Source organism: Coenobita brevimanus, chromosome 6 (assembly GCF_032717465.1).
Source record: "Coenobita brevimanus isolate Jiangsu-jjx chromosome 6, ASM3271746v2, whole genome shotgun sequence".
Taxonomy (NCBI): domain Eukaryota; kingdom Metazoa; phylum Arthropoda; class Malacostraca; order Decapoda; family Coenobitidae; genus Coenobita; species Coenobita brevimanus.
The window spans coordinates 52,325,516-52,337,637 of NC_136959.1; the positions used below are offsets into that span (position 1 = coordinate 52,325,516).

At 43.2% G+C, this 12,122-nt stretch overlaps 1 protein-coding gene across 1 annotated transcript in view; it reads right to left on the reverse strand.

Annotated features, from left to right (window-relative positions):
- Positions 1 to 377: 377 nt before the first annotated feature.
- Positions 378 to 12,122, reverse strand: part of LOC145399699 (uncharacterized) — a 360,302-nt gene continuing 348,557 nt past the window's right edge. Inside the window, exon 17 of the mRNA XM_080272249.1 lies at positions 378 to 570. Coding sequence (XP_080128375.1) covers positions 439 to 570 — 132 coding nt within the window. The 3' untranslated portion in view covers positions 378 to 438. The remainder of the gene's footprint in view (positions 571 to 12,122) is intronic.

Genomic DNA, 12,122 nt, shown 5'->3' on the forward strand with positions numbered 1-12,122 from the left:
GAAATTCTATAAAAATGTCAGAAAGGAAAATTTTAAGTAAATTAATAAACTGCATATACTCAATATGGGGCAATGAAAATGAACTGTTGTAATAAAAGCTGCCACTTAGTACATGTGCTTATTATTAAATGGTGCTTAAAGAAATATGACCTCATGGTTTTACTGTGTATGGATTGCTGTATTAAGCTCTTTTTTATATCTTTACCAATAATGATACTGATGTCATAACTGTCATCTTTACCATGACTGATATGTTTTTCAACATAATATTTTGACAACTACAACCTGTAACCAGTGGTGCACAGTGATATCAAATCCAGGGGAAAAAAAAAAAAAGTGATGGGTCAGAACAGTAAAAACTAAAGGGAAAAAAAATACAGGGCAAAGTGTAACATGTTAACAGTTAGACAGAACACACAATGCAAAACATGAGTGAATTCAAAGTGGCTGGCCAGGTCCCTTAGGAAATAGACCAAGAGACTGAAGGTAAGCTGCTGCTGCATTTGCTTTGGCCATCTTCTTGGTTGAGGCAGCCACTGATGGCTTAAACTCCTGCCCATTCACCATTACCTGTGGAACAAAAGAAACTACCAGCTAAAAAAAAACAGAAGACTGTTTGACTGTATGAATGAACATTCAAGTGCAAAGCAACAATGGCCATATGACACTAAGGTAGAGAAAGGTAATGGTACAGAGGTAAAAGGTAAAATTAAAGGTGATGTACATTTCATTTTGTTTTGTTTTGTTTTTAAAGGCTCCAACATGCTTGCATGCGTCGGCCTTGGTCACCGAATGGCGGCTCTCCATGCTGCACGATTCATAGCAGCCTCCCTGTTCAGTCCCTTATCCCTGAGGTCACATTTTTTTTAATGATCTCGTCCCGTGTCTTTCTCGGTCTACCCCTCATAAGCCCACCCCCAGTATTAACACTTCTCACCTTCCTCACCCAATTATCATCCCCCATCCTCTCCACATGTCCAAACCATCTCAATCTACCTCTCCTCATCACAACACCAATACACTCCAGTCCCATCCTACCTCTCAACTCATCCACCGTAAACCCAGCCCCCTCAGACCTTGCACGCAGGGACGCACTACACATCCACCTAATCATTGTCATCTCTGTACATCTGAGCCTCAAAATATCCTCCTCCTTTACTGCCCAGGTCTCACTACCATACAGCATTACACTCCTAACACATGCTGCATACAAAGACCCCTTAGCACGTAGGGAGAGTCCTCTCAATGGCAGGAGAGGCAAGAGCTCCCTGAACTTCTTCCAACCACTTCTCACCCTAGCCACAGAGCTAGCTCCAGCCCCACCTCCAGCACACAACATGTCTTCCAAATAACAAAACTCTTCCACACACTCAAGAGATTCACCAGCAAGTTCAATCCATGTACATACATGGAAATGAAATAATTAGGCCTATGTGGAAATTATCAATAAGCTGGAAAGGACATTGATGTATTTACCTAATTGTGATATACGGGAAATGAGCTACGCTCGTGGGGTCCCGTCTCCATTTCTCAATAAGTCAAATTTAGCTTTAAACTCGTTTAAGTTTTTAGACTGGATGATCTCTTTGTCCAGGCTATACCACAGGTCTATACATCTATAAGGAAAAATATATTTCTTGATATCCTGCAAGCAGCTTGGCTTCTTCAATTTCATCCCGTGTCCTCTTGTTACTCTCTTATCCCATAAAAACAGATCTTCTTTGTCAGTTTTATCTACTCCCATCATGGTCCTGAACACTGCAATCATGTCGCCTCTCTTTCTTCTAAGGAAGGCAACTCCAGCTTTTCCAGCCTCTCTCTGTACGACAGATCTGACAGACTGGGGATCATTTTGGTTGCTGATCTTTGTATTCTCTCAATCCTGTTTATATCGTTCTTTTTGTGTGGGGACCACACTACTGCTGCATATTCTAACCTGGGGCGAATCATGGCCACTATCAATTTTTTCATCATCTCCTCATCCATATAATGAAAAGCTACTCTTATATTAGTCAGGAGTTTATACATCTCTCTAACTGTCTTGTTAATGTGTTTTTCAGGTGACAAACTGTCCTGGACCAGCACACCCAAATCTTTCTCTTCTCTCACTTTTGTGATTGGTTCATTACCCATCAAATAATTCAATGATGGCCTCTTGGTACTTTTACCCATTTCCAATATTTTACATTTCTTTGCATTGAATTTCATTTCCCATGTCTGGCTCCATTCGTGTATCCTATCCAGATCCTCCTGCAGCATATTACAATCCCCCTCAACCTCTACCTTCCTCAAGATCTTTGCATCATCAGCAAACAGACTTGCATAACTGTTCACTCCATCTACCATATCATTTACGTAAATCAGGAACATTACTGGTGCCAACACCGAGCCCTGTGGGACTCCACTTGTTACTTCCCTCCATCGAGACATCTTATCCTTTATTACTGTCCTCATTTGTCTGTCTCTCAAAAAGTCTCTCATCCATTCTAGGAGGTTCCCCTTCAGTCCTCCTATATGCTCTAGTTTCCACATTAGTCTCTTATGGGGTACCTTGTCAAAGGCCTTCTCCAAATCTAAATACACACAATCTAGTCTCTTATGGGGTACCTTGTCAAAGGCCTTCTCCAAATCTAAATACACACAATCCACCCAACCATCTCTTTCCTGTAGCACATCAATCACTCTAGAGTAAAAACTCAACAAGTTGGAAACACATGACCTTCCACTTCTAAATCCAAACTGACTATCAGCCAAAATATTCATCTCTTCCAGATATTTTATCCATCTATCTTTCAGAATTCTTTCGCACAATTTTGCAACCATGCTGGTTAGGGACACTGGTCTATAATTCAGGGGTTCTTCCTTGTTTCCTCCCTTATAAATTGGTACCACATTTGCCCTCTTCCACTCTTGAGGCACTTTCCCCTCTTCCAGAGAACACACAATTAAACTGTGAATCTTATCCGCCAGTTGTCCTCTGCATTCCTTCAGTACCCAATTAGAGATTCCATCTGGTCCTGGGGCTTTCCTTACATCTTGAGTTTCTAGTAATTTATACACTTCTTGTACTTCCACTTTTATATCTTTTATCACTACATTTCTAGTCACTCCCTCCACTTCCACAAACTCCTTTTCATTAGTGAAAACTGACTGGAAACGTTTGTTCATTATTTCTGCTTGCATTGCCACATCCTTATAGACCTCTCCTTCTACTTTCAGTTTGGTGTTTCCTTCCTTTTGTTTCAGTTTGCCATTAACAAATCTATAAAACAGTTTGGGTTCATCCTTACATTTGTCTATTATACCTTTTTCAAAATTCCTTTCTGTGACTGAGAAAGGATATAAGACTATCTGTCTATCTATCTATCTATCTACTGCCAGACACCTTAATCCCTTATATGGGGTGGCCACAAACAAATCACCTCCATGTCACCATGTCCCCCGCCATATCACTGCCCTGCTCCCAATTCACATCCCCCTCTCTCATATACCTCTCCACTCCATCCCTCCATCTCATTCTTGGCCTTCCCCTCCCTCTCTCCCCCTCCACCTCACTCACATACACTCTCCTCATCAGTCTCTCACTCTCCATCCTCTCCACATGGCCCAACCACCTCAGTGTGTTTCTCCTAATGCTTCTTATCACATCCACATCCACACCACAACACTCCACCTCATTTGTCAATCTGTTTCTCCATGTGACTCCACACGCTCTTTTCAAATAACTCATTTCCACTGCTCACAATCTTGACTTATGTCCATCCAACAATGTCCTAGCTTCACTTCCATACGTCAGAGTTGGTATCACAATACTGTCATGTAATAACTTTTTCACTTCCGTGCACACTTCCCTGTTTCTTATCACTGCCTTCAAGGAACCAGCAACCTTTCTTCCTTGTTGTACCCTTTCAAGCACTTCACCCTCCAAACTTCCATCCTTACTCATCACACTCCCCAAGTACTTAAGCGTACTCACATTTTCCATATCCTCATCATCCAATCTCACTGTACATTCACTGGCTTCACCTCTCTCGAAGACCATAACTTTGCCCATCCCTACATTCACCTTTAAATTCCGTTTTTTACCACACTCCCCAAGTACTTAAGCGTACTCACATTTTCCATATCCTCATCATCCAATCTCACTGTACATTCACTGGCTTCACCTCTCTCGAAGACCATAACTTTGCCCATCCCTACATTCACCTTTAAATTCCGTTTTTTACACACTTTCCCAAACTCATCCACCAAGCCTTGCAGCTCCCCTTTGTCTTCACTTAACAACACAGTATCATCTGTAAACAACAGTACAGGGAATTTCCAAACACTGCTTTCTCTCATTAGGGCCCCTCCAACATCCACTGCCCTACCTTGTATCTCTTTTATAACTCCATCCATATACAGACTGAACAACCATGGAGACATGACACATCCCTGTTTCAACCCAACCTTCAAATAGAAAAACTCACTCAGTTCACTATCCACATGCACTGCAGCCTTAGCACCTTCATACATACTCTTCACAGCATTCAACAACTTCCCATCTACTTCATATATCCTTAATACTTTCCACAATCCTTGTCTATCCACCCTGTCATATGCTTTCTCCAAATCCATGAAGGCCGCATACAACTTCTTTCCCTTCTCTAGACACTTTTCCACTAAAGATCTAAGAATGAATATCTGATCTACACAACCTCTTCCCTTTCTAAAGTCTCCCTGTTCTTCTCCAACTAATTCCTCTGTTATTTCCCTAACTCTGTCAATAAGTATCCTACCGTATACTTTTCCTATTACTGTACACGAAATGAAAAAGAAGGGATATTAATGAAGAACATCACTGACGTTAGGGGTCTTACAATGTCAAGCCCATGTGGAAAGATGGGAAGAAGTTGTGTCATATGTTATCAAGCAGAGAACATTGAAGAAGTATGTAGGGGACACTGAAATGTGATTGGCAGCTTCAACAAATGAGGGGGCTGATCATGAGGTGGCCATGGGTTTGGTGAGTATGGCGTATTCTAAGACAAGCAAGTGTAGTTTCTCAGTGTCTCTTTTTGTGTTAAGGGGAGAACCATGGAGAGAAAAAGGGTTTTAGAGAATAAAGTTTGTGTGTGGCTTGTGACCAGAGGGATTGCCAGTTTTGTAATAGTTAGTCTTAAAAAAAATAAAAATAAAAAAAAATAAAAAGAGCACAGAATTGGGTAGGAAACAGAAGTAAGATGGAAAATGGCTTACTGAGAAAGTTGATCTACCATTTCATTACCTGGGATGCCTGTATGTTCAGAAACCCAAGAAAACTGGGCAGATTTATGACAGACAGATAAGAGAAACAGCCACTCTTGTATTTTAAGTGCTAAAGGATGGGTACAAGGGATTAAATGAAGGAAATGAAGTGTACTAAAGAAGTCAGAAGTAATGGTAAATGAGGAGAAAAAGAGGTGTAAAGCTGATGTAGGTCAAAGATAATGGCAATGTGTTCAAAGGGCCATACACTGGTCACTGAGGGTATATTGTACTGAAAAGAAATGGAGGGAAAGAGAACAACAGAGCCTGTTCCATTAGATGTCCTGGACCCATCTTTAGAGACGAAAATCGTAGAAGTTTATAAGAAATGGAGAGCACAGTAAAACAGGAGGGGAGGATGGCTCTGAGTAAGGTAAAATGGACAAGCATATAGACACAGCCAGTAAGAGCCACGAAGGGACGAATAAGGGGGATACTCGGTAGTGATAAGGAGAGGGAAACTAGGCAGGACTATATTCCCAAGATGACAGAGGTTAATTGATGAGATCTAGAAGAAATAGCTTCTATTACCAAACGTGGGATATTAAAGGATAAAGTGGAGGGAAGCTAGTGGAATTTTGTTAATGACCAAAGAGATAACAGCCTGTGGCAGTGTGTAAGAGAGGGTGATCCTGATTCTGTATACAGGTAAGAAATGAGAGTAGATTTAAAAGTACCTAGTACCAATTTGAGACCAAGATGGTGTACAGAGTTGATGTAAGACAGATGTGGGGGCAGAAGAGTCACCCAATTTAAATATTACTCGGGTTATATGTGCGACATGAGAAAAGGGATAAAAGAAGTGACAGCAAAAGAAAAGGGCCCAACATAATTAGCTGAGGCAATGACAAGAACCCAGGGTAAAGGAGGCAGGGCAAATAGTGCCCACTACACATCAAGCCCCAGTCACTGTTTCCAAAGCCCCCTCCCCCACGGCTAAGATAAGAAATGAAATAGGGGAGAAACACAATATGAGATAAACACTGTATGGAATCTCTGTGTGACTGGGAAGGGGCAGGGGAAGGAAGAGGTGCTGTAGAAAAAAAAAATCTACAAGTTTGTCTTTTACCACAGTCTCTACCACAGCCCTGTTGAGTTTGTGAAGGAAAGCAACCAATGATCGCAGAGAACTACACACACTAGAGTCATAATAACCATATATCATGAGATAAGAGGCATAATAGTATGTGAAGCAAGTGCTTTATTATACAATAAAAGTTGAACAGAGTAACAGTTTCACATAATACATACTGTATATATATATACTGTATATATATATAGTACATTTTTTTTTAAACGTGAGGAAGAAGGAACCAAAGGCCATGAGCCCGCAATAACAGTTCCCTCCAAGAAAAAAACAAAATACAAGAGAGAGCCAAATTCAAGATCCGATCATTTCGAAATGCCTGGACACACTGCGTTTGAAAGACTGGAGATCATAGGAAGCAGGAAATACAGACAGAGGGAGACAGTTCCAGAGCTGACCTGTTGCATAAATGAAGGACTGAGAGTAAAAGGTTAACTCTTGCATTAGTTGGACAGAAAAGGAATGAGAGTTTGCTGCTAGATGGGTGCTATGCGCCCATAGTAGAGGTGGAAGAATGCATGCAGACAGTTCAGAGGAGCAGTGACCATTGAAGTAGCGATAGAAAAGAGATAAAGATGCAACAATGCGGAGAAGAGACAGAGGTTGAAGGGAGTCAGTAAGAGGAGGAGAGTTAATGAGATGAAAAGCCTTTGACTCCACCCTGTTGAGAAGAGCTGTATGTGGGAAGCCTCCCCACACATGAGTTGTACACCACACAGGGGCAGATAAAACCCTTGTATAGAGTCAACAATTGTGCAGGGGTAAAGAAGGAACGGAGTCGGCTCAGCACACCTAATCTCTTGAAAGCAGATTTTACAAGAGATGTAAAATGATCTTTCCAAGATACGTCCCGAGTAAATGAAACCCCAAGCATGTTCAAGGATGATGCAGGATTAAGCTGAATATTATTAAACATTAGTGGGTATACCTGTGGAAGATTTTGTTGGGTTGATAGGGGTAAGAACTGAGTCTTAGATGCATTAAAAACAACCAGATTATTTTTAACCCAGTCAGAGATACGAGCCAAGTCAGACATTAGGCGTGCCACAGCCTCATCCCTTGTTTGTTGAAGTAACTGTTGAGATGGGCGTTGCGGGAACCGAATGGAAAGATGAAGGGTGGAGTCATCAGCGTATGAGTGGATAGGGTTAGATGTACAGCTTAGAAGGTCATAGATGAATAAAAGGAAGAGAGCTGGTGATAGGACAGATTCCTGAGGAACTCCACTGTTGATAGATCTAGGAGAAGAACGATGGCCATCTACAACAGCGGCTATAGAACAACCAGAAAGGAAGCTAGCGATGAAGGCACAGATAGAAGGAAAGAAACCATAAAAGGGCAGTTTGGAAATTAAAGATTTATACCAGACTCGATCGAAAGCCTTTGAGATGTCAAGTGCAATGGCAAAGCTTTCGCCAAAGTCCCGTAAGGAGGATGACTAGAAGTCAGAAAGGTTGGTGAGAAGATCGCCAGTGGAGCGTCCCTGATGGAACCCGTACTGACGATCAGAAAGAAGGTTGTGATAGGAAAGATGCCTTTAAATTTTTCTATTAAGATTGACTCAAAAACTTTTGAAAGCAATTGGATGATAGTTAGAGGGTTGGGAATGATCACCCTTCTTTGAGACTGGCTGAATAAAAGCAAACTTCCAGCAAGAAGGAAAGATACAAGTCGACAGACAAAGGTGAAAGAGTTTACCTAGGCAGGGTGTTGGCACAGAAGCACAGTTCTTAAGAACAACAGGAGGGACTCCATCAGGCCCATATGCCTTGTTAGTATTGAGGCCTGTGATGGCAGAAAATACATCAGCTGAAGAAATTTTAATGTCAGTCATGAGGAAGTCAGAGGGGAGAAGTGATGGAGGAACAGCACCGGAATCATCTAAGGTGTAATTGGAGGAGAAAGTCTGAGCGTAGAGATCTGCTTTATCAGTAGAAGAAATAGCTACAGAACCATTAGAGTAGAAAAGAGGAGTGAAGGATGATGAGGTAAAGTTCTTAGAAAGGTTTTTGGCAAGGTGCCAGAAGGAGCGGGAAGAATTCGAGTTGGAGAGTTGAGAGCATTTAGTACGGATGAAATTACTTTCAGACGAGCAAAGAACACACTTAGCATGATTCCGGGGAGAAACGTAAAGATGATGTGATTCAGGGGTGGGTTGGCTCCAGTACCTTTTGTAGGCCCTCTCCTTGTTGCGGACAGCATTAGAACAAGCGTGATTAAACCAAGGCTTTCTTGTGTTAGAGAATGGATACAAGAAAGGAATGTATGCTTCCATGCCCGAGAGAATAACCTCTGTAATGCGCAAAGCACACTCAGATGGCTCCCGGCCATGGAAGTAATAATCATTCCAGGGAAAATCAAAGAAGTACTGCCTGAGGGCCTCCCAATCGGCAGCTTCAAAGTGCCACAGACGACGTTTCTTTGGAGGATCCACAGGCCGTACTGGAGTGATGGGACAGGTTAAGGTGACAAGGTTGTGATCAGAGGAGCCCAATGGAGAGAAAAGATTAACAGTGTAAGCAGAAGGATTAGTTGTAAGGAAGAGGTCAAGTATGTTGGAGCTCTCTACAAAGCGGTCTGGAATTTAACGAACTAATTCAGCCAAGCATAATTTCTTTATGTCGAGATTTCCGCTAAATACAGAGAATAATATAAAAATTGCCTATGAGTACACCCCTGTACACAGATTGCAAATTACTGTTAATTAACACATGAAATACTGTAAGAACTTTGGCTTACCTACACAAACAGGGGTTCTCCAGTTATTGGAGAAATATGCTTGACACAGGTAGCCATACTTGATGGTCTGTATGGCCCTCCAAACCTGTGTTAGGCCTGGGGGGTGAGTCACCCCCCATCAGCACTAGAGGTGGCTGAGGGGTGACAGAGGGGCTGGGGAGTGACAAGGATGGTGATGGGGATGGGGATGGATATGGTGTTGTCCCAGAGGTGGAGGGGAGAGAGACATCAGAGCAGGAGGCTATAGATGGTAGAGAGATGTCTGAGGTGGCACTGTCCTGCCTTTCCTTGCTTCGAGGTGGTGGTGGTGGTGGCTTGAAAAAGTCTGAGATCATGGTTTCCTTTGGCACATACAGCTACCTTTGAAGCCTCCTCACTGTTCTTCTCAGTCAATCAGGTTAAGGTAGAATGGTTTCACATCCTCATGATCCACACCAACAATAAAGTCAATCAGCCCATCAACCTGCTCCCTGGTCTCAGAGAACTTCTGCTTGGGTGGACGCTGATCCTGCACCTCCTCCTCTTCCTCTGGTTCTGGTGCAATCACATCAGCCACAATTCCATCCTCACTTTGGATGTGGTAGCCAGGATTCCCAGTGTCAATGTCCATCCACTCCTGAATGTCCTGCATTTACAGGACATTTAGCGGAATTGCTACATTTAGCGGAATTGTTTCCACTATACCTAGCATAGGAAAATGGATTCCCCCCCCCCCCGCAATATCGAGCATTCCGCTAAATTGCTCTCTGTTAAATCAAGCATGTACTGTACATGTACATATATATACAGTACTCGTCAGAAGTATTCAGCGTTGTCCGCCGGGCGCGCAATACTTATGGCCCAAAAAGAATCACCCATTTTTGGGGGGTAAGAATTGAGCCACAAGTTTGAGCTCCGAGCATGACGTCACGGTAGCCTGAGGCCTTCCGACACGCTGGTTGGTTCCCGCCTCAGTCGCCCATGGGCTGCCTGAGAGAGAGGAACTCCGCCGAGTGTCCCTCTCAAATTGCGCCATTTTTTACCGAGTGTCCCGCAGTGTTTTGGCCTTTAAAACTTTGTTATGGCACCTACCCGTGAACTATCGAGTGAAATCATATCCCAGATCATTGCTCTAAAGGAGGCAGGCCACCAGACAAAGGAAATTAGTGAATTGGTTGGTGTGGCACGATCGACAGTGCGTCGTTGGTGTGCGCGGTTTCGGGAGGAAAACAGTGGTGAAGTTCCCACAAAGAAACCGAGGTCTGGTAGGCCTAGGAAAACTTCCCCAAGGTCTGTTAATGTTTTAAAACGTGCAGTGGAGTTTATACCTCGTGTGAGTGCAAGGAAAATTAAGGAGAGCAACCCAGAAGTGTTTGGTGAGGTGTCAGTGAGAACAGTGTCTCGTAGGGTGCATGAGCTTGGTTACACAAGTCACAGGCCTGTGAAAAAGCCTCTTCTCTCTAGCAGCCAGAGAATTCGTAGGCTTGCCTTTGCTAATAAATATCTAAACTGGGGTGAGGAGCAATGGTTGTCAGTGTTGTGGTCTGATGAGGCAACGTTTAGTGTTACCTGTAACAGAGGAGCACGCAAAGGTAGTGACCCACTTGACCCACGGTATGTAGAAAGCACAGTTAAACATCCTGATTCACTCATGGTATGGGGTTGTTTCTCAGGGAAGGGTTTGGGGAAGCTTGTTGTACTTCCCAAGAACCTCAGAGTGAATCAGGATGTTTACCTGGAGCTTCTGTGTGATCATTTACCAGACTCCTTCGAGCTAACAGGTGCACGAGTGTTTCAGCAGGACGGTGCACCTGCTCACAAGGCCAAATCGGTCACCAATTGGCTTCGTGACTGCGAGGTATCATTCATGTGAGACTGGCCAGGAAATAGCCCAGACCTCAACCCGATTGAAAACCTCTGGTACCTCGTAAAGAAGAGTTTCCAAGGGAAGGACGTGAGCTCTCTGCCTAAGCTGGAAGCCGCCATTCGTGACTCCTGGGACAAAATACCCCTCCAGCACCTCAGGAGCCTCGCCCTTTCACTTCCAAGACGTCTCAGGTCCGTGAAGAAACGTAAAGGCTACCCTACGAAGCACTAAAGGTAAATAAAATGCATTATTTATATGTTTTTTCAATGTTGAAAGGTTTGTTTCTCAGGAGGGACGCAGGGCGCTCCATACTTCTGACGAGCACTGTATATATATATATATATATATATACAGTAGGATCTCACCAGAAACGACTTCGACAATAACGTTTTTGGCAATAACGGAAAGTTAGAACAGATACCCAGTTTCTATAATAACGTTTGGATTCACTTGAATAACGGATATTTTGCAAATGCCAAGTTGTTATACTGCAAATACGTCCATAACATGACGAAGAATGAAACAAACAAACGAAGAGTTGAAGGAAATCGCCGAAAATGTGAGCAGTAATGAGGAGGAGATGGAGGATCCTCCCCTCGCCACCTCCCCTGACTCACCCGTTGCCGTCCCCTGCACCTCCACTCCCCCACCTGACTCACAAGCTGCCTCCCCCTCCACCTCCAAAGCCCCACATGACACCTGCTCCACCTGGCATACCTGCAACCCCCAACATAATGACTGTTGCTGCATTCTGGAAGAAATATAACATTCAACAGGCCATAAACTTCTTTGTCAATGCCTGAAATAATACGACACTGGCAACCATTAAACATGCTTGGTTGGCACTCCAGTCACAACTCAAGTCTGCTGAGACAGAGAGAGAGTGGCCATCAGAGTTAATGACTAATTATTGGACTTGTAAATCAGATTTCAAGAAAATACTAGAAACAGTATCATGATCGAGTGAATGCCTGCCATCAGTCACTCATCACTCACTTTCTTTCACAAAGCTAGCCAGCCAAGGAAGAACAACAGAGATGGATTGAGCACATAATGACACTGATGACACTGGGGACTTTCCTGAAGATTCTGACTTTATGGGGTTTGATGAAGTGTTGATGGAAGTGGGTGACCCTGGTGTGAGAGGCAGGAGTGGGGACAAGG